This window comes from Panthera onca, chromosome A1 (assembly GCF_046562875.1).
Source record: "Panthera onca isolate mPanOnc1 chromosome A1, mPanOnc1 haplotype 2, whole genome shotgun sequence".
NCBI lineage: Eukaryota > Metazoa > Chordata > Mammalia > Carnivora > Felidae > Panthera > Panthera onca.
In genome coordinates, this window is record NC_138339.1 from 120,668,961 (window position 1) to 120,696,238 (window position 27,278).

The following is a 27,278-nucleotide window of genomic DNA, read 5'->3' on the forward strand; positions in this document are numbered from 1 at the left end:
AACAAAATGAGCACAACTCTCTATAATCCTATACTTTCTGTGTCCGTCCTGTGCGACAGCACACTTTTCTAGGGGCATCAGCTTAGTTCACATGTGAAAAGCACTGGCTTTTCCTAACAAAGGGGAGAGGAGGAAGGAAAAAGAGAATTCCAGACTGGGATATGCAATGAGGAAGGGAAAACGTAAAACAATGGACGAGAACTGAAGAGCTCTTTCTAGCTCTACAAAGAATCGTGACATTATCACGTAACAGAATAAAAACGACAATAATAAATATCCTAGGAGGACATGTCAGATGCTGTGCTAAGAACCATATATATACATACATATATATATATATATACATACATATATGTATGTATATATATATGTATGTATACATAAATTCATTTAATCTTGACAACTACATCATAAGGAAGGTATACTCTCATTATCCCACAGGGCAGATGAAAAAACCAAGGGTCAAAAAGGTTAAGTACTTTGTCCACAGTCCCAGAACCAGGATCTGAACCCAGCAGTCTGCTGCTTCTTCCTTGCACGCAAGACCACAGCAAATGTGAAGGTGCCCTAGGCCACAGTGAGCTAATATTGACCAACCAAGTCCTCTGTCATCAAAAAGGACTGGGCCCTTCCTTAAGCATCAGAGTGAGCTCCTGCATGGCATCAAATAATATCAAACAATAAAGGGCTCTGTAAAACCTAAAGGATCTCATAAATATGATCACCACTAGAATACCACTCAAACAGCCAATCCAAAACAAGAATATGATGGTGGTCAGTGTGACGGTGGCTCACTTTCTACAGCAGTGGTTCTCCACATTTTTTTATGCCTTAACATTCTCAAGAGATGGAAAGGTGAGGACTTCCTTTTAAAGAACACAAAAAGCACTAATCGTAAAGGAGAAAAAAAATGAGACACCTCAACTTCACCAAAATGAATAATTTTCATTATAAAAAGGTAACATTAAAAGAGTGAAAAGGCAAACTACAGAGAAAGAGAAGATGTTTGTGGTTTGTATCTTCAGTGAGACTCTTAACCAAAATATGTAAAGAATGCCAACAAATAAGAAAAAATGAACCCAATTAATAAAATGGATAAAAGACTTGAAGAGGCACTTCAGGAAGGACAAAAAAAAAAAAAAAAAAGGCCAACAAGTGTAAGAAATAGGGCCCAACATGATGTCTCTTCGAGGAAATGCAACTGAAACCACAATGAAATATAACAGATGGAGGGCATTCAGAAGACCACCAATACCAAGTAGTGGCAAGAATGCAAAGCCACTACAACTCTCATACAGTGCTAGAGAGAAAATCGATAAAACCTTTCTGGCATTATCCACTAATACTAAACATACACCTGCTCTATGACCTAGCATTTCTACCTCTACTTATATATCCAAGATAAAGGAGTGCATATATGTCTACCAAAAGACACACTCAAGAACTCAGTTTTATTCATAATGGTCAAGTTTTACAACAACAAAAAATTCAAATATCCATCTAGGAAAGTCAATTGTTTATGTTTAAACAAGCGAACACCACACAACAATAAAAAAGAACCACCACTAGGTACACTCAACAAAATGAATGAACCTTATACACATAATAATGAAACAATCCAAACACAAAAGACTACTAACGGTATGATTCCATTGATATGATGTTCGAACACTAGTGAAAGTCATCTATGGTGACAGAATTCAGAACAGTGATTTCATCTTGGGGGAAAGGTAGGAGCACACTGGAAAGAAACCTTCCGAGGTGACTGCTATGTTCTGTAACTTGATCTGGGTGGTTACATAGGTAAGGATGTTGGGTGGGGAGTTATAAAGATATAGAATTAAGGTCTGTGCATCTTACTGTGATTACAACTCAATTTAAAAAAAAAAAAAAAGTTTTAAATACCAAAGAAAGAGTACTTGTCATTACTAACTTAGGCTCGCTTCCCCTGACTGTGTTGCCTCATATGGATATAAGCGCCTAGCGGACAACTAACTGAACTACTCTATGCTAGTCTTTACAATGTAGACTTAAAAAGTATCTACTTCATCCGGTTGTTGTGAAGGCGAAGTGAAATATTCATAAAGCATTTCAAAGTGTCAGACACACGGTAAACGCTCCAAAAATTAGTTGTTATAACTGGGCTAAATGGAGGTGGGGAGTGGAGCGAAAAAGATGTCAAGTGTGCACAAGGGTCAAAATTACAGAGGGAGAAGGGCAGGTGTATGTATATAGTTTAAAAAAGGAAAAGAAACCAGCCACAGGTGCTTCTGCTACACAGGACCCCACCCCTAAAAAACTCACACACAGCACTGAAAATAACACCTCTACCACAAAGCCAGCCAGGCCAGGGGCTGCAGTGACACACAGGCTCTGACATCATGGCCATTTCCTTTTTCCTCCAGAGTAAAAGCATCAAAGTGGCCTGCTTCCCCCTTTTGGGATTAATGTCATATAATTGATAAGGACAAAGAAGGGGTCTTTAGCAAATTCTAGAAAATGTGCCAAGGAGCTCCCTCTGCTCCCTAGTTGGGAGAAGTAACAAAGGACCTGCAATCCTTTCTACAGCGCAATCCTAAAATACTACTTAAGATATGGCACCTCATTTTCACTCTGAATAAATCCTTGGTTAGTGCTCTATCTTTATCAGCTTGAGAACTGTGAACAAGTATCTGCAATTTTTTCTAAGCTGGCACTCCACCTGTCACACGACTGGGGAGGAGATGCAGAAAATGGTTACTCATCTGTCACAGGGCAAACTGTGCCCCAGCACCATATCCCCTTCAATTCTGGCCTCCAGAAAGAGCCCATGGAGAACAGGACACCCTTTACTGCCACATCCAGGAGGTGGGACCACTCATGTTAGCTCACAGCCTCCTCACCAGCAGAGAGCAAGCAGAAACTCAACCAGCCCTGATTCCAGGGCCACTCAACAGCTTTCCTGCTCTAATCTGATTCCTGAATCTGAGTCAACAATAGTGATCTCAGGGGCTTGGCAATTCCCCTACTTCCTACTGGACAAGGAAATGCTGTTACTAACTCCACCCCACTGAAACAAACACACGCAGAATCTAATAGTACTGTTCTTTCTAAATCAACCTCCAAAGATCTAGGGGTTACCCATTCCTAAGACTCTAAGTATTCTGTTGGCAAGAACTCATCCCCCAGCTTGCATCCACACAACAAGACTCATGTATAAGTCAAGTTCAGAGTGAAAGAAGGGCTGTGGCACCCACAGAAACACACATTCCCTCAGCCTGTGTTTGAAGCCTCTATGCTTAGACAGGACGACAGGGACTGGTGAAGGCTTGGAAAAATAGGCTGCCATCCACAGGTGAAAACACACTGCTTCTCACATGCCACTGGGAAAACAGGCCCCAACCGTTCCTGAACCATTACACGGGTTTAAGGTTCAGTACATCTTCATTGACACAAAGATACGACCAAAGTCATGCCAAATAACCTTAGAGAATGACATTTCTTTCTTGTCCATAAAATTACACACTCAAATGTCTATAGCCAACAGGCAAGTAGGCAAAAGGGAGTGAAATTGAATAAAAAAGTATTTACTGCCCCAGGGAAAACAGGCTCAGTCTCACTTTCCTCGTAACATGCAGCCCTTTTTTTTTTTCTTTTGCACATTTACTTTTTTGATAGAATCAAAGGAACAAAGGAAATATTTCCCTTCTGTGGGAAAGATAACAGTGCAATGCAAAGTGGCAGCTGTCACCCGTCATCACAGTGAAACAGCGGGGCATGGTGGAGACTGCAGCAAAGTAAAGAGCACAAGCGTCACCTAAAGGAGGCATCCCCCCGGGCACCTAAATATTTCGGTCAATTAAGCCTCTGACTTTGGCTTAGGTCATGATCTCACAGTTCATGGGTTCAAGCCTTGCATGGGGCTCTGTGCTGACAGCTCAGAGCCTGGACCCTGCTTCACATTCTTTGTCTCCCTTGCTCTCTGCCCCTCCCCCACTCATACTTTGTCTCTCTCTCAAAATAAACAAACATGAAAAAGATTTTAAAAAAATAAATGAGGCATCCACCATTCAGCTCTATCAACAGCTGGCACATGGGAAGGGGGATCAATATTAACAGATTTTTCCAGCTTCAAAATGTTGCCTCAAACAGTACTCAAACCAAACCAAACCAAACATGTCTGTGGACCACCAATCTGCAACTTCTAGTGTCTATGTCTGACTTCCTCTGCCTCTGTCCCTGAGCTTCACCCCAGGTTATCATGGCATAATATAAAGTCATCTCATGCACTAGAACCAACAACAATGTGTTTCTGTATTCTTGATTCATCTCACAAATTCAACAGAGCATCTCCAGATCTTCAAAAAAAAAAAAAAAAAAAAAAAAGAACAAACAGGGGCACCTGGGTGTCTCAGTTAAGTATTGATCTCAGCTCAGGTCATGAAATAAGAGTGCTGTAAGTTTGAGCCCTGTATCAGGCTACACACTGTCAGTGCAGAGCCTGTTTGGGATTCTCTCTCTCCTTCTCTTTCTGTCCCTCCCCAGCTCGTGCGCTTTGCACATGCTATCCCTCTCTAAAAATAAATAAACTTAAAAAAAAAAAAAAAAGGAGAAACATGGGCTACTTCCTCTTCTTCCCAATACTCAGTACCCTGTGTCATCCCTGGAGGGCAACATTCATCTATTTAGCGATAAAAAGTTATGAATCTGCACAACTGTAAATTCACTAATGACCCACTGAAAGTTCTTGTGCACTACAGATCCTTCTGTGTGAAAAGAATACACCACCACAACCTGAGCAGGTTATAGGAAGAAACAGAAAAAGTTAGAAAGAAACCAGAAGTTGCAAACTGGGGGCCCATTAACTGTGGCTGATACGTACCGAGTATTTACCAAGGGCCAAGTCCTGTACTAAAGACTTCACTTGCGTTATCATTTATCCTTCATAATAACAACTATATGAAGTAGATATTATCATTATACCTCTTTAAAAAATTGAGACTCAAAATATTGTAAAATGTCACACCACCAGTAAGTGACAAAGCCTCAACCTGCTGACTCTCAAGGCAAACCCATGTATAACCACAGTACTATATTGCCTCCATGTGTATGCAGTGTATGTGCCCTGGGATCCATGGTAACCAGCTCCTTAAGCGCAGGAAAGGAAAGAGGGGTAACACACACACACACACACACACCTGACCAAGTTTTCGGAAGCAGGCTTCTCATCAATTTAGAAACGATCAGATCCTTTCAATAATGAATGAATTATAACCTAGTACAGCCTATAGCACTGGCCTCTTCAGAGGAAAGATCCTAAAATAATTAGCGTCATAGCAGTAATAATATTTACTCTCAAGAGTAAATACTGCCAATCATATCAGATAATTTCCTACTTTTTTATTTTTTTTTATGTTTTTATTATTTATTTTTGAGACAGAGAACAGCGGGGGAGGGGCAGAGAGACAGAGAGGGAGTCACAGAATCCGAAGCAGGCTCTAGGCTCCAAGCTATCAGCACAAACCTGGATGCAGGGCTCGAACTCATGGACTGCGACATCATGACCTGAGCCAAAGTCAAATGCTCAACTGACTGAGCCACCCAGGTGCTCCCTACTTTTTTATTTTAAGGGAGAGTGGTTGTAACATCAGGAAGCCCACAGAAAGAAATCTTTGGCACATTAAACTCCATGGTCCCAAAGAAACAGATACTGATTACCTATTATGGGCCAGCCATGATGCTAGGTAACATAGGCATAAGCAAATGTTAACACCCAGCAGAAGAAAGCATTATTAATTGTCACAATGAATAAGACTCAGGGAGAACGAAAATACTTGTTACCACTATTGATAACAAATTGAAAAAACATTCTAATTCAAAAAATTTATTACTTCGTTTACCAATTTTTCAGTTTTACTATTCTTGTTCATAGTGAATAGAAATGTAAGTAAGTGGAATTTACTGATTGAGTTCTTTCCTCTCCTTAGATTTATTTAACAGCAACATTCTGGTTTAGATTTTTAAAAAACCAAACTCACTTTATATTTAGAAGTTGGCTAATGAACTGGCATTCACCATTAGTAAAACATCAAATTTCAGTACACCCAAGACTAGAAATAAGGTTGCCCCAGTCTCCCTTCATAAAATCCATGAACCACCACAACCCGTTCTTACTTAAGCCAGAATCAAACAGTAAACACTCTCTTCGTGTACAAAAAGGAAGATGAGTAAGATCACTCGATGGCAAGTTCAAACTGCCTCAGTTTTAAAGACTCCAAGAACTTCTCAACTAGTTTACTTTACAGAATGGCCAAGAAGCAATCCAGAAAGCACAATATTTCCCTCCAGTCTACCTCCACCCAAGTCATGGAAGTTAGAGGAGAACACCCTCTGAGGAAGGAAAAGCCATTTCCTCTCTGAAATGTCAGTGGTACTGAGACCAGCACTCTAATCCAACCACCAGGAAGGCAAAAATCAAATATTATTTCAAACAAGGGATGAGGAGGGGAGGGGAGGGGAGGGCAAATCTGAAACCAGGAAAAAGAGGTTCATCTGTTGGAAAAGATAAAGGCACACTGCACCAAGAAGGGAAAGCGGATCTGCCTGGGGCTCAGCAAACACCGGACAGACAGCCCAAATCACCAACCTGTTTTCTTCATCATCCTCAAATAAGCCGTCCCTGAAGCAAAGGGCCTGACATTTTTCATTTAGAAAGCAAGGTAAAATGTAATGTTTTAACAGAGGTTGGACTGAGCATGCCTGCTTTTGCAGGGAAGTGGGTATGAAATGATCCATCACAAAAGGGTGGGAGGAAGGATTTCCAAAGAATGAGTCATTTAGAAAACCTCTCCTTTAAGGAGTAAGTCACATCATTTCTTCTATAGCGCTCGCATGCGCGCGCGCGCGCACACACACACACACACACACGCACACACCGCTGACTCCTAATTGTCAATGTATATAGGACAGCTAATTTTCAAATGGACCTTCTTAATAGTTACTAATAAATATACAAAACTGCCATCTAGAGGCTTAACACTGTAGCAAGTCTGTTACATAATATGATCCTTTTAGGAAAACACGCACCATCTTATTCATGCAACCTCACCAAGACATGCAAACGAGTTCAGGCACACATGACACATACGAAATTAGAAGCAAAAGTACTATTTAACCTTAGGATAGGTTCCCTTTTGAGATAAGAAACTGTAGGGAAAGGCATAAAAACGGTTTATCTTTTATAGGAAATATATAGAAGTAACAGGTTAACACATACATAATTTGAAAAAGTAATCTTCCCCCACCAGCCCCTTTGCACATATACATTGAACGCATCTGCATTCACTCTTACTTTATAGAGGACTTGAAAAATCATGACACTGTAAGAAAAGAAACAACATCAAAATGGAAAAAACAAGCTCCAATAAACATCCTCCAAAGTAAAGGTTCAACCTAAGAACAATGAATTCCCAGGTTTGGGGGGAGAGAAAAAAAATCCAAAAGCACAACTTTCTCTGACACAGGACAGCATGAGGAAGGAGTATCACTGCCTTCCATCTTCACAAGAAGCCTTCAAGGGAAGTATGACTCACCCCATCTTAAGATGTAGCCCAAGACCTCGTGCAGTCACAGAGCTAGTTAAGGGGGAGGCCCTAAATTGAAAGTGAAGGCTCCATGCATCTTTTACCTGCATCGTGCACCCTGCCATAAAAACATCCTTGAAATAAGGGTGGTAACTGATTAGAGGGCGTGGGTAGATTTTTCAGACCTTCCATAAATCTTCTAAGCCTCCACTATTCTTACTTTAACCAACCTTTTATTTTCATGGAATTTGTTTCATCCTACCTATATTAAAAGCACATTATGTAAGTACGTGCTCACGTTTTAATTTAAATAGCAACTAACGTGATTAAGCTCCTGTAGTCTCACACACAATAGTTCACCAAAGTCCCAAAGAACAAAATGATCTAGCTCAAAAATTGCATTTTCCTTAAGAAACAAAATAAACAACCACAAGCACATAGTACTGTATTAGAGCTGTATGAAATGATGCAGTAAGGAAATTACAGACACTCAAATTGAGACTTGAAAAGAGGTATAGAGAACTTACCTAATTAAACCATCCAAGCATTACCATGAAAAGCTCATACACTGTTCAAATACCCAGTACATACAGTGGGAAGACGGCAGAGTTGATAATGGGTATGGCATGCCAGGTTGGTACTGGACAGAGAAAAGAGGTCTTTCTTCACCTTATTTGTGAAAGCTTGCAAAAGGAGGGCTTCAGGTTTGGTTTGGAAGAAAAATCAGGTGATGGCTTTTAAAAAGGAAAGTCCATTAGATTCAGAGTGCCTCAGTAAACTTTCTAACTTCACAGTCAGTAAATTCTCCAGCATATAGTAGTGCTTAATAAATGAGGGAGGGAGGGAGGGAGGGAAGGAGGGAAGGAGATAAGGAATGGATTCAGAATATTCTAGTCATGCCATCAATCTCTGTAAGAACAGAGGGATTAAGTCCCTGTGTTTGTTACATTTTTCTACAGCTTTCTGGTCCTCCAAGTTTGTTGGAACACTCGACACCCCAGTTTATACCTGTACTTGCGTGAGTAAGTGTGTATGTGTGTGTGTTTGTGTGTGCCCATTCTACAATCAAAGGTAAGCTCTGTGAAGGCAAGGACTAAGCTCGTCTTGGCCCCCATGTCAATAGCGGGAATGGGGCACTTAGTACCCTACATAATGTTTTCAAACATATTAACTCCTGTTGGAGTCAGCTAGTCCTGGAAAAAATAAAGCATTCTAATTGTTTCCTTTCCCCAAGTATAAACAACGCCCCTCAAGAGACTACACTGATTGAGTACATCACAATGAAGACTTTTGTTTCTATTATTTTCCATATGGTTTAGTGGCTCCTCCTGGAAAACATATGGGAGAAAATATCCATGTGTCACATCTGCGAGAAATTTCTTAAAAATAAACAAATCCAGGGATGCTGGGAGAAGACTGCCACCATGATCCTTTAGTTTGAACAAATATTTTCTCTACTTTTGCTTATTAACTGCAATAGGATGCTGCATGGTGGAGTCAATTATTCAAAGTGACTAAAGAGAGGCGTCGATTGGCAAGTATTAGTAACAGCTACTTTTAGATGGAATCCCGTTTCTACCCAGGGACTTCACACTGAACTCCCTCAAAAAGAGCTGACACAATTTAAGGGGGAAAAGTGATAAATCTAGTCTTTGTTCGATCAAGCAATATAAAATATAAACCTTCAAGTACTCGGTGCTATGGCAAGGTAAACCAAACAGGGCTTCTTTATTGTGATATAAGAAAGAATGATTTTTGTAAAGCTCACAAAAGCTTAGGCTACCTTCAAGAATAGCCAAAACAAGGAAGATAATTTATGTCAATATGCTGTTTGTGAAGTGAGGCTCCTTGCCAGTCAGATTATTCAACAAGTACATGTTGGGCCATCCATCTAAAAGGCTGTCAGGGATATTGCTGCTGCTGCTGCTGCTGCTTGAGGGAGGTCCTCCCTATTCAATACTGTGTTCATTTGCTCGGACTGCTGTAACAAAGTACCACAAATTGGGTTACACCCCAACAAGAAATCCAGCCTCTCATACGTTTAGAGGCTGTCAAGTTCAAGAGCAAGTAGTTAGCGGGGTTCCTTCCGAGGTATGTGAAGGAGAATCCTCTCCATGCCTCTCTACTAGCTTCCGGTGTTTCCTGGCCAACCTTTGCCATTCCTTGCCTTGAAGACACATCGCCCCTATCTCTGCCTTCATGTTTGCATGGTTTTCTCCCTGTGTGCCTATCTGTCTCACTGTCCAAATTACTCCTTTTTATAAGGACATCAGTCATAGGGGATTAGGGCCCACCCTAATGACCTCACTTTAATTTGATTACCCCTGTAAAGACCCTATTTCCAAATAATTTTAATTTTTAGATACCGGGAATTAGAACTTCCACATGTGAATTGGGAAGTACACGATTCAACTCACAGTAACTATCTTCTAAGAAAGTAAGAAAATACTCCTCTTTGTACCATGTTGTGGCAATAGCCTACAACTACTCCAAGTGCTACACACTCATTTAAAGTCCTATTACAGTCTTAATGAGTCCTGAAATTCAACTTTAAAACACCACCAGAAGGGAAAAATCAAAGCAGTATCACATTTATTTAACAGACATAATATCTTGATCTAAGCAGATTTCGCTTCATAACTGAAGAAAGACTCAAGAATTTCTACTAACAGTAACTTCTCAGTGTTGGTAACAATAAAACCCTTACAAAGGAAAGCCAAAGACATGAGAAACTAGTATCAGCCTGTGAAATATTTACTCAGAATAGTCAAGGGTCCTCAACAAACTCTTGGGTCTGAAAACTAGTTCTGAAAAACAGCATCAGAGGCAGGCACTAGAGAATAAGGGATAGATAAGATGTAATTATGTAGAATTATGTAACTATACGAAGTCAATATAGAAGGTTCTAAGATACTGAAAAGAGACTATAGGCCTAGTTGAAATACCAAAGGAAAAACAATTAGATAAAAGAATTAAAAGCAGATTTCTGAAATGTATTCGGTTTATAGACAATCTCTAACATACAGTTCAAGAACTATAGTTCTAAATCCTATAGCTCTGAATTAACAGTTAATTTGATTTCAAGCTTATTCATGAGTCAGAGTCACAATACAGCTTCCTTTAAGACAAATGTCAGAGACTAACCCCTTTTCATCAGAATTTGAGGACGAGCAAACTGACAGCATTGTATTATGATCCAATGAAATTAATCGATAAATGGCATTGTCACTATGATTTCTTACTCATGTTAGTCTCCCGCAATAAAGAGAAACGAATGTCATCTTAAAAGGGAGAAGAGGTATACCAAAAAAAACATAGCACTCATGAAACACCTGTGTGCATGTGTCCAGCCTGTGTTATCTGCATTGCCTATTTAAAGTATTAGCCATGTGAGGATTTTCTGAAGGTCACAAGGTAGTAAGTATAAGAACAGAAGCTAATTTGCAAGTTGAGTTCATCCATTTGTTTATGATGCCACGTGCAAGTGATTACAGTGAGAAAGCACTTCTCAGATTGCACAGCCAGGAAGTTGAACACACAGCAGGGTCTCTGAAACCCAAGTACTGACAGCACTGGGCTTATCACTGGAAAGCATTTCTAAAATACCCTCAGTTTTGAGGCAAGGTGCCCTGCAGTGAGCTCCAATACACATCAGTTCAAATCCCTCCTGAGCCTTGGTGAAGACTCACACCTCTAAACCGCAGATTTCCCATCAGTAACAGGGATTAATGGAGCACAGTCCTCCTTGGACTATCGTGAGGATTACAGGAGACATGTATGAATGGCGTTCAACTTCCAGAAAATGTTCTCTTACTGCTAGTTCCCTCACCCCTCCTCCATCTTGAACTTAAAAAGTGAGTTTTACTGTGGTTGTTGTGGTTGCTTTTTTCCTGGTCATCTAGCTATATTCTCCTCTCTAGGGGTAAGAATAAAGCTTCTCGGTAAAGGAGCTTGAGTTTTCTGGTTTTCTGTTTTGTTTCACTATTGTTCCTTGTTACAGTATTTCTAATAAGGAACCATTTTTATACACTGTGAAAAAACTGTACTGTGATATGCATGGTGTTTAATGTACTAATTATGAGTAAAAATAAAGGACAAATGAAGAGCTTGTTCCAAAAGTGGATTTCAGAGTCCCTCTCCCATAGAGTCAGACTATGTAGATCTGGGGCAAAGGCCTAGAAGGTGTAGTGTTTTTCTGTTTGTTTGGTTGGTTGGTTGGTTTTTTTAAATTTACATGCCAGTTAGTTAGCATATAGTGCAATAATGATTTCAGGAGTAGAATCCAGTGATTCATCCCCTATGTAACACCCAGTGCTCATCCCAACAAGTGTCCTCCTTAATGCCCCTTGCCCATTTAGCCCATGCCCCCACCAACAACCCATGCAGTAACCCTCTGTTCTCCGTATATAAGAGTCTCTTATGTTTTGTCCCCCTCCTTGTTTTTATATTATTTTTGCTTCCCTTCCCTTATGTTCATCTGTTCTGTATCTTAAATTCCACAAGTGAAGTCATTCTCTAATTTTGCTTGTGTATATATACATATGGTACATATATACAAATGGTATATATATACACACCACATCTTCTTTATCCATTCATCTGTCGATGGACATTTGGGCTCTTTCCATACGTTGGATGTTATCAATAGCACTGCTATAAACATTGGGATGCATGTGCCCTTCGAAATAGCACACCTGTATCCTTTAGATAAATACCAAGTAATGCAATTGCTGAGTCATAGGACAGTTCTATTTTTAATTTTTTGAGGAACCTCCATACTGTTTTCCAGAGTGGCTGCACCAGTTTGCATTCCCACCAGCAGTGCAAAAGAGATCCTCTTTCTCTGCATCCTCACCAGCATCTGAGGTTTCCTGAGTTGTTAATTTTAGCCATTCTGACAGGTGTGAGGTGGTATCTCAGTGTGGTTTTGATTTGTATTTCCCTGATGATGAATGATGTTGAGCATTTTTTCAAGAGTCTTTTAGCCACCTGGATGTCTTCTTTGGAAAAGCAACTATTTATATTTTTTGCCCATTTCTTTACTGGATTATTTGTTTTTTGGGTGTTGAGTTTGATAAGTTCTTTATGGATTTTGGATACTAACCCTTTACCTGATTTGTCATTTGCAATTATCTTCTCCCATTCTGTCAGTTGCCTTTTAGTTTTGCTGATTGTTTCCTTTGCCATACAGAAGCTTTCTATCTTGATGAGGTCTCAAAAGTTCATTTTTGCTTTGGTTTCCCTTGCCCCTGGAGACGGGGTGAGTAAGAAGTTACTGTGGCCGAGGTCAAAGAGGTTGTTGCCTGTTTTCTCCTAGAGGATTTTGATGGCTTCCTGTCTTATGATGAGGTCCTTCATCCATTTTGAGTTTATTTTTGTGTATGGTGTAAGAAAGTGGTCCAGGTTCATTCTTCTCCATGTCGCTGTCCAGTTTTCCCAGCACCACTTGCTGAAGAGACTGTCTTTGTTCCACTGGATATTCTTTCCTGCTTTGTCAAAGATTAGTTGGCCATATGTTTGTGGAGTCCATTTCTGGCTTCTCCATTCTGTTCCATTTATCTGAGTGTCTGTTTTTGTGCCAGTACCATACTGTTTTGATGATTACAAAAAGCTATAGTTCTAACAAGCACACCCAAGGATGCTGGGCACAGGTGGTTCTCACCACAAAGTAAGACATGCTGACATAACTCAAAGATGCTGACCTCCTAGAAGATCACTTCCTCAAGGCTATAGCCTCTGTTATAAAATAACATGAACTATCAGCACTAAGCCTAAAAGATAGAAGTATTTGACCCTAAAAACCCAACACATCGTACATTCTAGGTCAAAAACTACTACTTCAGCATTTATGTGTATCTTAGTAGAGTAAAACCTTAATTGCCAGTACATAAACGTTTATAAATACAACCATCTCCTCTTTTCCTTCCACATTTCCTAAGTGCTAAACTTGCATTTTACCCCTCTATCTTTCTAGCCATTCAGGTACAGGTGAAAATCTGTGGAAGACACAGATTGGAAAGACAGTGGAATCATCTCCTGGCTAAAGTGCACTGGGGAAAAACTAAGGTGTAAGAATCTTCCAGAAGACAGAACAATGGGCAGAGTTGCCAGGAATGCAGGTAAGAAATCCATGCAAATGCTTTTCCTTCTCTCCTTAGTCCCTTTCTGGATGGGTTAAGGAAAATGCAGAATGACACTGGAGTCACAACAGGATAGGTAAGGAAAACGCTGCAAAACTATAACCTAATCTTTGGGATCAAAGATGGTGACCTATATAGAACACATACAAGGTGTTTCATACATGTTCTGTGTTATTTTAGGTGACTGTCAGGTGGCCACACCTAGGTAGTGGCTGTTACTGGAGTTGCCAAGGGAAAGGCAAAGCAGGGAAGGGGGCAACAGCTTGCTGACGAGTAGGAATAACTTCAGGGGGGTCTAAGCTAGAGGAATATCCTTCCTTGCCTGGTACCTGGAACTCAGATGATTAAAGCAGAGAAATATTGCCTCCTGGGGATTAAGGGAAGAGGCATGGCTGTGGGCTGGTTCATTTTCATGTCAATGGCATGCTCCAGGCTGCGCCCTTTGCTATCTCTAAGAGTTGGCTAGCTCTGGAAGGGAAAGTCTATCCCCAGTCAGGAAGGTTTTTAAGGTGTCCCGACACCATAATATACAGAAAGTGTTAAATTTAAACAATACAACAGAACTATCCACTCACCTCCTGCTTACTAAAAGGAGATTTAGCAGCCTCTTTCTGAACTACAAACGAAACCCTTCCATGTCATCCTAAGGGAACCAGAGACAGCAGCTTAAGATAAATCCACTTCCCAAACCCACTCAGTATCTTCAATGTGACACATTTGCTCTCAGCTTTTAACTGGGACATGCAAAGCTTTTAAGGGGATAATAAAGGGGAAAGATGGTAGGAAGCATTTGAAAGGTGGAAATGAGACGGAGGCACCACGCTGAGTTTTAATTGCCTAAAGAGCAACTCGCCAAAACTTCTGTGAAGACTTCTGAGGCAGAAAACAGGAAAGCATGAAGCTTCAGAAATCATCTCTGAGCTGATTGTCACTCTAAGGGACAGCCACTGTGGGAGGTACACCCGTTTCCAAATAACCATGCGAAGAGATGCAGTCTCTACAAACAACAGTTGGCAAGGCAAACAACTAACTCTGCTTCTAAACACACACATCTTCTCCACCTCTGTCACAGATGCCAACAATAGGAATTCCCTTAGATTCCACGCTAAGAATAGAGAGCACACACGCGCTTAAAGCATCCTGAGTTAGGATTTGTTTAAAACCAAGAATCACCAGTTTTGGTGTGAGGTAGACATTTTGCAATTCCCCTTTGCTACCCTAGTTCAACCTACATCCCCATGCAACCCTCCCCACCCACATCCCCAAACACAGGGATACTGGGGTATCCAGTACTGGGGATACTCTCTTTTCTTCATAACATGAAGCATGAACATAACATGAAACAAACATAATTTGTTTACTTCTCAGCATTTAGAGTCTAACCTTACAAAATAATCAAGTCTGGTGAACGCGTGGGACAAACTAATTAACAAATAACAATTTGCTGAGCATTTATTATTTGCCAGCCTGCCAAGTATTTTCCGAACATTATCTCCACAAATCCTTACAATTCTAGGAACTAGGTACTATTACCATCTTCATTTTCCAGGTAAGGAAATCACGGCCCTGAGAGATTAAGTAGTTAGCTGAAAGTCACAAGGCTATGAAGCAGCCAAGTCCAAATTTAGACCCCAGTTGCCTAACGTGAGAGCCCAAGCCCATGTGTAATGACTAAGTGCTGAAGAGATGAGGTGAGTTTCCATGATCTTGTGATTAAAGCTAAAAGGACATGTTCCCTCCATGGGAGCTCTAACAACCTCCAAGCAGTCACAGCACAGGGAGACATCATGCCACAAGAAGGCATTCCCAACTGCCAACACCCCACAAGGTACTCAGTCTCTGCATCTTATAGGATCAGGAAAGAGTGGCCAGAGATAAACGTTCCAGAAAGGGCAGAAGTACTGGCCTGACAAGATGGTGTATGTGTTTGGGGGCGGGGGCGTGGATGGGTGGGTGGGTTTAAATAAAGGGGAGAAAGTAAATGGCATTAGAGGAGACTCATGCTGAGATTCAAGGATCTTTAATGCTGGCACTGCTGATCTTGAACAGATAGCACAAAAAAGCTTAGCACGTGGCTTTCACTCAAAGAATTAACCTGTTGCCAAGTAAAGTGTTTCAAAGAATTGGAATGTTGTCAAACTAGCTTAACACCATGAAATGGTACAACTTAATGAGACTCCATATATATTGAGGAATACAATGCACAGCTCCCTCTGCAAAAAGTGATTTCACAAGGGGTTTGCTATCTTTCCCAGGCACATACACACAGTGGTTGGTGAAATGCTACAGCTGAAAGCTGTTTTTTTTTTTTTTTTTTTTAGCTGAGTACAACTTGTTCCACCCTTCACCTCACCCAATTCCTTTTGAACCATTTTTTAAATTAAAAAAAGTAAATATGTTTTAAAGTAAAATCTTAAATGGCTCACATAGTCATGCTAAACAGTTTTCTTTAAACACCTACTCAACCTCTTAAGAAATAACACCCATTCCTTCTCAGGAAACCCCTAATGTTAAAGCAAACCAAACCGGAGGCTCAGCACTGTACCTACAAGCGGGAGAAGCTATACTGATCCTTGCAGACCAGCAAGTGGCCTGAGGTCTGCTCCAAATTGCAGCAGGGTGGAGAAGGAGGGGGAGGGTGGGACTGGAGGACAGAAAAGCTCTGACTGAATGGAAAAAGTAAAAAATCCAAATTCAGTAGTTTTTGTTCCTGAGCAAAATGTGACAGCTACTCACCTGTCTACTGCTTCTACGTCAAAGCAAAACCTCTTCTCGATAGAGTCTGTTTTCCGCCGCGTGCAGGATTTCAGGATGACAGATTCATCTTCTCCCTGTTGGGAGCACACAGACTATCACGATGAGGCCTGGACATGGGCTATGCTCTGTGCCTCTGCAGCGTACCACAAGTACATCACACCAACGAGAGCAATCACTCCATCTTCTCAACCTGAGTGTTCACGACCATAGGAAGGTGGAATATTGATCCAAAACTCTCCCTCAGCTAACAGCCTCATGCATCTAAAACCTGTAAACCATGTTATACTTAACATGAAATATCTCTAGTTTTAGTTCACTTCTAGCACATCATGATGGTACAGCATCAACCCCTGCTGGATAAACTCTTTCTGATAATATTTGAGGCTGAGTTAATTTACAGGTTTGAAAAGGGTTACACAAGATGGCCTGCAGGCCTCCTCCTGACTCTGAGTTTCTATGGTCTTGAGTCAGTCATCATTTTTTCAGGAAAGCCTTCCTGGACCAGGTCAAATATCCCTAAGACATGTTCACATACACCATGTTCTTGGTCTCCCTCACAGCACTGATCATAGCTGCAATTGTCCATTGATGTGGGCAATGACTCCAATCATGTCTCTCTCCTCATTAGACTCTAAGCTCCCTGACAGCAGGGACTATCAGTTTTTACTGATTCCTGTGTACCCAGAGAACAAACCGGCCCAAGGACAGAGTAAGTGCTCAATAAATGGGTTTTAACAGCTTTAAAGAGGTATAACTAATGTGTAATCAACTGTACGTGTCTATTTATGAGTTTTAACATCTGTATACATCCATAAAATCAACACCATAATCAAGCTAATGAACATTTCCATCACCCCCAAAAGTTTCCTTGTGTTTTTGAATTCTATCCCTGCACCTAGTCTATCTAACCTCAGGCAAATACTGAATCTGCTTTCCGTCATACAAATTAGTTTGCATGCCCTATATAATTTTATATAAAGTGAATCACACAGTATGTGCCCTTTTATTTTGGACTTCTTTGACTTGGCACAATTCTGTGATTCACGTTATGCTGTTGTACAAACCAAGAGTTTGTTTCTTTTTACCGCTGGGTAGTATCTCACCGTACAAATGGAATCTAACAGTTTCATCGCATAGTGCTCTCTCATTGCCTAAAAACAGAGGGGTTTCTATCCCTGATTTCTTTTCTTTTTTCCACATAAGAATTTCAGGTTCCTTGGGGCACCTGGTTGGTTCCGTCGATTAAGCATCTGGTTCTTAGGTATCAACTCAGGTCTTGATCTTACAGTCGTGGGATCAAGCCCTGCTTCAGGCACTGCACTGATAGTACGGAGCCTGCTTGGGATTCTCTCTCTCCCTCTCCCTCTCCCCCTCCCCTGGCCTGTGCCTGCTCTCTCTCTCTCTCTCTGAAAGTAAATAAAATTAAATTAAATTAAAAAAAAGAATTTAGTATTCCTGTTCCTCTTGCCCTTGCCAATCTTTTTCTCTGAACAAGGGGAAAAATTAGCAAACTTGTCTAGTTTGTTGAAATAGAAAATGTGACTGCATGTGGTAAAACTTAACTACCCTCTAGAATCACAATACCACATAAAACACAGAAGACCTAGCAAGAGACAGTTTATGGAAAGTCACAAGCCTTCCATCTACTATCTACTTTGGGAATTGAGAACAGCGGATGTAAAGGCCTGTGGTCAGGGTCCATGGGCCTGAGAGGAATTTAAAGCTAGGCAGTATGGCTGAATCCCAGAGCGAGAGGCAAAGTGGCATGAGAAAGAGTATAAAGGAATCAAGAGCCACATTATGCAGATTGTGGTCCTTATCCTGAGAGCACAGGAAAAATAATGAGGGGGTTCAAGCAAGGGAATGGACAAGGTCAGCTCTGGGCCGCCCCAAACCTCACACGGAGAGTGGCCTCATCTCAGAGGCTAGGATACAGGGGACTTCTGTTTCACCACACAGAGGGTCTGGTCTCCAAGATGATGGAACATCTAGTGGCCTAAAACTAAGAAAAAAGCAGGTACTTTTAAAGAAAAATAACGCAAATAAAATGGACAGCAAAGTGAAGAAAGGGGAATAAAAAAGCCCGTTAGGAAAAAAACAAAAACAAACACCACATTATCCATTTTAAGTCTACCTCCACCTCCTAAGAGAGCTTTGTACAAACACATATATGGAAGATGCCACATGATTCTCCTGTACAAATGGAGATGCGATCACCTCTAGACAGCCAGTCTTCATATTCCCTCTACCCTAAAGCTGAGGAAATAGAGTGACATCATGGAAAGCTACTATTTTATATATATTTTTTCTATGATTTCTATTTTCTAGAAAATATTAGCAGCAGCCACTCTGACTCAAGAGATGCAGACTCCAGAATCAGGGTCTGAGTATTGGCTTTGTACCTCAGGACTTGTATGGCTTTATAAATCATTTTCTCTTCTAGACCGCCATTTCCTCCTTTATGAAGGAGAAAACTGGATCAAACAGGATAATACAGGACAATACAAGGACTCAGAAAAACGTAAAATAAACTTAAGGAATGATTAGGAAAAATAATTACTGTAATATCAACCCCCTAACACAGAACTCATCATGTGTCAAGATCTGTTCCAAGAGTGTATGTACTAATTCACATAAACTTCTTAACAACCCAGTGAGGTGTTTACTATTACCTCACTAAATACTTAGGAGTCCCAAACATCTACCATTACTGGCCTCTGCATTCACTTTCAAGTGGGATAAGACCAAACACGAGGGAGTTAGTTCTTCTTTTAAGCTTTAGGAAAGCACAAGGTAAAAGGCCCCAAAATAAAGACTGAGAGAGAATAATTGAGTGAAGCTCACTTCTAGAAAGACAGAATTCAAAAAGGACCATGGCTCAACCCAAGGAAGTGAGTCTAACTCTATTTCCATTGCATGAAAACTAGGGCACAACTAATGAGTGGTGCCTACTATCACTTCCGATTCTGTCATTTCTTTATGTTTCTCTATTTGAACGATGTTGTTTTCCTGAGAGTTCTCCACCCCTGACTGGAAACATTAATAGGGCTTTGGGGGTTTTTTTGCTATAATACATGGAAGAAAAAGAGATGCTGATAGATTCCTGTATTGTGGCCCAAGTAAAAGAAAGCCAGGAAGAAAAATTCAAAGTGGTAGACAGCAAGGAGGCAGCCTGGCAGAGTAACTAACACTCTTGACAAATGCATCTAATGTTACTGAGCCTGGCAGTCCGATTTCAAAGATGGTGGGTGCTCTTGGTCTCTGTAAAGCACCCCCCGCCCCCCCACACACACACCCAACACATGGTACCATAATGAACCACACAGAGGACCAGAGATGGCATGCTCATTACCAAAGACTCATTTATCAATATATTGGAAACAGCTTAAAAATTACTTCAACTACAAAAACAGAGAAGTTATGCTAAATGGAGTCTGAAGATTCGAACAGATGAAAAATATAAATACTTCTCTTAAAAATATTTAGCCATCTCCCAAAGGAGTTATGTCCAGAAGGAGATATGGGGAGGAGGCAAAATTCGAAGTGATAATTGATAAGAATTTCTCAAAGTTACTGAAAGACACCAATCCCCAAATACAGAAGGCCCCAAATTCCCACGTACAACAGAATGGGGGAAAAAGTCACACATAAGACCATCATAATGAAATGTCCAACACCAAAAGGAAAAAACAGAAGACATTAAGAGCAGCCAGAGAAAAAAATGGATCACCGGAAGAGGAAATGCATTCAGGCTGCAGTGAGCAAGCTGGGAGGAAAGGACAAAGGCCGGAGCACAGCAGAGAGCTCCACAGCAGTGACTGTAGGGCATGTGAGGATCAGAGCCAGCTGCAAGAGTGTTTCTCTGCCACAGGAGCCTCACGTCACTGGGTGTGACTCTGCATCCTCTCCCAGTTAAAGTGAGTGGGCTTGGTGGGGGCTTCTGTGACTGCTTCAACCAACAGAGCAAAAGGAAGGCTATATGACTTCTGAGGCTACATGGGGTCTCCGCTTTCATGCTGGAATATTCCCTCTTGACACCTTAAGCTGCCCTGAGGCCACCAAGCTGTGAGGAAACCCAAACTACCTCCCACGGAGAGACCAGATGGACAGGCCCTGAGACTATCCAGAGCAGGAGGGAAACAGAGAAGGGGAGGAAGAAGGAGATCAGAAGAAAGGAAGAGAGCCATGGCAGACCAGCCTTGAGCAGCTTCAAACCCTCACTGTTCCAGCCCCAACCATCTGATTAAAACCACCTGAGAAACCCTGAGCCCAATTCCTGACCCACAGAATCTGTGAGAAATACTAAAATGACTCATGTAGTTTTAAGAGTTGCTAAATTTTTTGGTCATCTGTTCCACAGCAACAGATAATCGCAACACTCACACCCACCAACTGGCAGCTCTCTTTGTATCAGGTAAGAGCGATATCCATCAGCTTCACAGGACAAAACCATCCAAGAATTTCTAGCCTCCAAACACATTTGACATACTTACTACTGTATGCATATGAAATACAAGAATCTTTCTTAGTTGCAGTTCCTAATAGAACTTAAAGCTAAAAATAATCGTCTTGCTTTAATTCCCGTCTAGGGTACCATTCCTCCTGGAACTATTATGTAAAAAATTAAGAAAATTACCGCAAAGCCATGTTAAGAGAAAGGAACAAAGTTTGAGCTATCACAATCTCCAATTTCAAGATATACTACAAAGCTGCAGTAATCAAAACAGTATGGTACAGGCACAAAAAGAGACATTACGGATCAATGGAACAAGATTTACAGAGGCCAGAAATAAACCCACACCTATATGATCAAGTAATCTACAACAAAGGAGGCAAGAATATACAATGGGGAAAACACAGTCTCTTCAACAAATGGTGCTGGGAGAAGTGGACAGCTACATGCAAAAGAAACGGGACCACTTGCTTACACCATACACAAAAATAAACTCAAAATGAATTAAAGACCTAAATGTTAGACAGGAAACCATGAAATTTCTAGAAGAAAACATAGGCAGTAATTTCTTCATCATTTGCCACAGAAACATTTTTGTATGTCTCCTCAAGCAGGAGTAACAGAAGGAAAATTAAACTATTGGGACTATAACACAATAAAAAGCCTTTGCACAGCAAAGAAAACCACCAACAAAATGATAAGGCAACCTACTGAATGGGGGAAAGTATCTGCAAATCATGTAACTGATAGGGGATTAATATCCAAAATATTTGAAGAACTTCTGTAACTCAACACAAAATAAACAATCTTACTGAAAAATGGGCACAAGACCCAAACAGATACTCTTTCCAAACAAGACACACAAATGGGTAGCAGGCACATGTAAAGATGCTCAACATCGCTAATCATCAGGGAAATACACATCAAAACCACAATTACATATCACCTCACACCTCTCAGAATGACTAAGGTTAAAAAAAGACAAGAAATTACAATGGTTGGTGAGAATGTGGAGAAAAAGGAACCCCTGTGCACTGCTGGTGGGAATGCAAATTACTATAGGCACTGTGGAAAACAGTATGGACATTCCTCACAAAACTAAAAGTAGAGTTACCATATGATCTAGCAATTCCACTACTGGGTATTTACCCAAAGAAAACAAATACCGATACAAAATACAAAAAGATATATGCACCCACTTTCTGCAGTATTATTTACAATAACCAAAATATGGAAGCAACCAATTGATAGACACATGGCTACAGAAGATGTGAGAGATAGATAGGTAGGTAGGTAGACAGACAGACAGACAGATAGACAGAGAGAGACAGGAATATTACTCAGCCATGAAAAAGAATGAGATCTTCCCACTGGCCACAACATGGATAGATCTAGAGGCTATAATGCTAAGTGAAGTAAGTCAGACAGAGTAAGACAAATACCATAGGATTTCAATCCCATGTGCCATTTAAGAGACAAATGAACCAACAAAGAAAATTTTAAAAAGATGGACAAAAAAGCAGACTCTTAAATATGAAGAACTGGTGGTTACCAGAGGGGAGGGGAGTGGGGGCATGGGTGGAATAAAGGGGGTTAAGAGTACAGTTATTGTGATGAGCACTGAGTAATATATAGAACTGTTGAATCATTACATTACGTACCCAAAACTAATTTAACACTATATATTATACTTCAATTAGAAATTTTTTTAAAAAAGAAAATTACAGTGCAGTATCGAAGATGTTACTTAACACTAGCATTATAATCAACCTATGTTAGCCAAGCAAATCAAGCATGAAATTAAAAAAATGAACTTACCCCCTTTCCTCCTGACTTTTGGTCAAATGGTACCATGGTGATTTGTTTGGAATCCCGTTGATAGGTACAGTAGTGCTTCACCCAAGAAGTTCCAAAGTGCCCTGCAAGGTAACGTTTCCCATGAACCATCTCCATGTGTCCAGTGCATACTGGAAACACACACAACCCATAACCCACAATGCTCATCTCCCCTTCAACTGTTTCTAGGGGCAATATACTGGAAGAGGAAGAAATCTGATCCTACAGGCTGGAACTGGAAACGACCCAGGGCTTTCCCCAGGGGCCAAGGAAGACCGTTTCCCACTAAATGCTGCATCCAAGGAGTCTTAAAATATAAGGGAAGGAGAGGTTCCCTGGGGAAATTAATTCACTTTCCCATCATTAATCTCCACTTGACATTTCCTTTCCCTTGACAGGATTAAGATGACTGAGGAAAGAACAGAAGAGCTCCTCAGAGTGCCTGTCACTGTCCCCATCTGCTGTGACGACTTCATGCTTCCCACAGCTGCTCTGCGAGTCTCTGCAAAGACATACATGGATTCTGACCTACTGCCAAACCCCTCATTTGTACTTTAGCAGAACTCAAGCAGACAGGCCAACTCTGACACAGAGATGTAAATGGGAGGGACTATAAATACCCCAAAGTAATGTGAGAGGTCTGTCCCTCAATACTGTCCCTCAGGAAAGGCAGACATGCCTCACAGTCAAATCCTGACAGTCCTCGATTTTCCCTGGTGGTCAGCCAATTACTTTATTTTGAATTAAAAATATTATTAGAGGAAGAAGGCATAATTAGCATTATTAGCCTCCAAGGTCCTCAGTCAACACTAGCCTTACAGGCTCCTGGAGATCACAGAGCAGAAATGGTTGTTTTTCATTTAAAAGAATAACATGAGATTTAACAAAGATTTAGTAATTAGTTTTTAGGGTATCAGCGCCCATTTCAAGTGTGAAATGTCAATTAGTAAACTAAAAAATAAAAAGCAATATAGTAAGTGCCTACATTGAAGCATCAAAGACAAAAATACCAACCATTGTCATTTATTTTTGTGGCTTAGAGAAAGAATTCCAGTTATAGCACAACACAAAGATTCCAAAAGCGCTATTATCTTAGAAACACTTTGAGCATCCAAGCAAGTAAGGCCAGTAATGGATTTAGCCTACTGAATAGACGAGAAATCCTTAAGTCCATACTGACAATAGAATGATGGCTAGGGGCACCTGGGTGGCTCAGGAGGTTGAGCATCCAACTCTTGATTTCAGTTCAGGTCATGATTTCACATTCATAGGATTAAGCCCCATGTCGGGCTCCACATTGACACTGTGAAGTCTGCTTAGGATTCTCTCTCTCTTTCTCTCTGCCCCTCCCACACTCACATGCTATAAGTAAATAAACAAACATTTAAAAAAAAATTTTTTTAAAAGGGGCACCTGGGTGGCTCAGTCACTTAAGTGTCTGACTTTGGCTCAGGTCATGATCTCGCAGCTCCCGAGTTCAAGCCCGCGTCAGGCTCTGTGCTGACAGTTCAGAGCCTGGAGGCTGTTTCAGATTCTGTGCCTCCTTCTCTCTCTGCCCCTCCCCCACTCGTGCTCTGTCTCTGTCTCTCTCAAAAATAAACAAACATTAAAAAAAACAACTTAACATTTTTTTTAAAAAAAATGGACAGATGGATGGGAAAGGAGAGGAGAGAATGAGACAGGGAGGGAGTCACTTGCTTATAGTACACTAAATCGCAACTAATAAATGTGGAGAAAGTGCCAGAGCTGAGAAATCACCACTTTGCAACCAACATATTAACAATCATGTAGGCAAGAATTGCCGACAGATGCTAAGTCTATAGAGGGCAAAGTTTGATGAGGAGAAGGGTCTCCCCATAGACTGTTAATTAGCTACGAGGGAAAAATAGTAACTGCATAGTGGATAAACCAAATAATACCTTGACTGAGTGACCAAAAACAACATCACCACTGAGGGGCAGATGGCCATCCTGTGCCCCTGGATGTGGGACCCAGAGAAGAAAACTATTTGACAAGGGACACCTAACCTGAATCTAATTATCGGGAAACAGACAAACCCACAGCGAAGAAAATTCTAGAAAAGAACTGCCCTATATTCTTCAAAAATGTCAATGTCACGAAAGACAAAGAAAAGCTGAGGCACTTGTTACAGAATAAAGGAGTCTAAAATGGTCACAAGTAAGTGCAGTACAAAATCGTATCTACACAGAAGGAAAAGAAAATGCTTTATAAGGGCTAATGTCAGGGACAACTGACAAAATTGGAATATGAACTATCATTTGCATTAAATATCTTATCACTGTTAACTGCTGGACATGGTAACTATACTGTGGCTACATAAAATAAAATCCTTATTTTTAAAAAGTGTACACTAAAGTAAAGGAGCATGAGCTATGCAACCTGTTCTCAAAAGGCTCAGAAAAAATGGAAATGTGTGTCTCTGTGACACGTGTACACATACCCACCAAGAAAAAGAAAGAGAGAACTGTGGGAAAAAGGTAAAAATTCATGCATATGGATAAAGGGCATATGGGGTTTCTTTATACTCATCTTGTAATTTTTCTCTAAGTTTCAAATTTCTAAGTGGTAAGTTACCAAAACTTGCAAATGAAAACAGCCGTATCCCATTGGTATGCTCTGGACTAATGTGTTAGAGAATTAAAATCTAGCTCTAATGAAGACATTCATGTTTCAAAAAGCATGTGAGGTGTGTGAATAAAATTGGGTAACAAATGTGAGTGCGCCAAATTCATATATATAGGGGAACAGTATTAATAAATTAAGTATTACAAGTGGACACATATTCAAGATGACCTTAAACTTTTTGGGATGGATCTCCTCATTGGGCAAAAAAGCTATCACCTTACATTGAGGCCTACACAAAACACCACTACAGTACCCTCCATCTGTTAAAACCTCAACAAGCTCATCCCTGTAATAAAACCCTCATGACGGCCAACGCCTCCAACCTCAAACCCCACGACTGCCCCCATTATGGCCAGGCAACAATTTGAAGCCCAAGCAAATTTTTGAGGAATCACTGACTAAAATAATCAATGAAATCAAGTGTTCTGTTCCATCAGGAAGCTTCTAGGAGTAAAGACAGTTGCTTCGCACTCAGACAACAGAAGGGCAGTAAAGAGCACAAAACCAGCAAATCTCTGAAAGGAGTAACATGCTCCACCGAAAAAGTAGGGCAGACTAGGTAACTATCCATTGAAGAAAAAAAAAAATTACCTTCTCTTATCCCTACCACTTTGTAAGCTAAGTCTGAAAGTGCTACCCTCAAAGCATAGCCCTGTCAAAAAAGCCTCTCCCCAGGCCTAGTGCAGGAGTTTGTGAGTCATCACAGAAAAGTCTGGATTAGCAGCACCTGGCATTTCTTTCCTTGACATCTCATCGGCAGGACAATGGATTTCTCCTCCTACCTCTTGGAGTAAGCTTGTGTTTCTACTTTTCATAAAATTTCAGTGTTGAGATGACAGCAGTTGAAGAGAGGAAGGAGAGGACCTAAGTCATGACTATGTGGTCCTTGCTGAAACCAATCTTGAAGTAAACAAAATCACTCCATATTAAATCCACCCAAAGATATGACAGCTGATAGAAAATAAGGTCTAGCATACAAGGCCGGTCCAAAGCCTCTATGCCAAACGTGTGACGATAAACCCATGCTAAGTGTGCAGACACCTCAAGCTTGACACTACGGAGAAAAAAAAAAACCATCACAGGGCTTCACTGAATTCCAGGTCCCCAAGGGAATTCCCAGTGATAAAGAACAAAGAACACAGCATTTGGAGGGTGGACAAGACCTTATGAACATCTCTGCCTTAAAAAGCCCAGCTATAAGCTACCTTCATTCACCCAAATCTGTAATTACAGAACCACTGCTCTAGGCCAGGCACTACTAGGTACACCCTCCACATCCTGGCTAAAAGGCGTGAGCGTAACCCAAGCTCTGGTTCATCACTGGCACTCACGTTTCTCCTGAACGTACAGGTACCCTTCCATGGTGTAGGGACTGATGGTCTTGTGCTCAAGGGGATTCTCCTTCATCTTTTTCATCAGTGATTCCACTTCTGACCTGGTACCTTCGAAGCGGTTTCTTGTCTAGGATGAAAGGAATTTTATTCACATCAAAGAAATGAAACCTTATTCCCAACCGTAACAACTCAAAACATCAACCTAGTGAACCCTCAGATCGAAAACCAGGTAACAGTCAGCCACCTAGGAATTAGGCAAATGCTTTCGAGAAATACCCATTGACCTTAAAGTCCTATACCAGAATGACTCTCAAATGCTCAAAACCATCAAAATCACCTGGAAAATATGGAGAAAATGCAAATGTCCAGGCCTCACCCCTAAAGATTAATTTAGTACCTCTGGACCCAGAAATGTGCATTTTAAATAAGCATCCCAGGGGTGCCTGGGTGGCTCAGCTGGTTAAGAGTCCGACTTTGGCTCAGGTCAAGATCTCACGGTTTGTGAGTTCGAGCCCCGCATCAGCATCTGTGCTGACAGCTCAGAGCCTGT

At 40.8% G+C, this 27,278-nt stretch overlaps 1 protein-coding gene across 7 annotated transcripts in view; it reads right to left on the reverse strand.

The window, feature by feature from the left end:
• ARHGAP26 (Rho GTPase activating protein 26) overlaps window positions 1-27,278 on the reverse strand; it is a 423,991-nt gene that overhangs the window by 264,751 nt on the left and 131,962 nt on the right. For all 7 annotated transcript variants that reach the window (XM_060635852.3, XM_060635853.3, XM_060635856.3 and 4 more), the window contains exons 8-10: window positions 26,726-26,855; window positions 22,731-22,831; window positions 16,439-16,533 (exon numbers count right to left, since the gene is read on the reverse strand). In XM_060635852.3, the coding sequence (XP_060491835.1) occupies window positions 16,439-16,533; window positions 22,731-22,831; window positions 26,726-26,855 (326 nt within the window). The remainder of the gene's footprint in view (window positions 1-16,438; window positions 16,534-22,730; window positions 22,832-26,725; window positions 26,856-27,278) is intronic.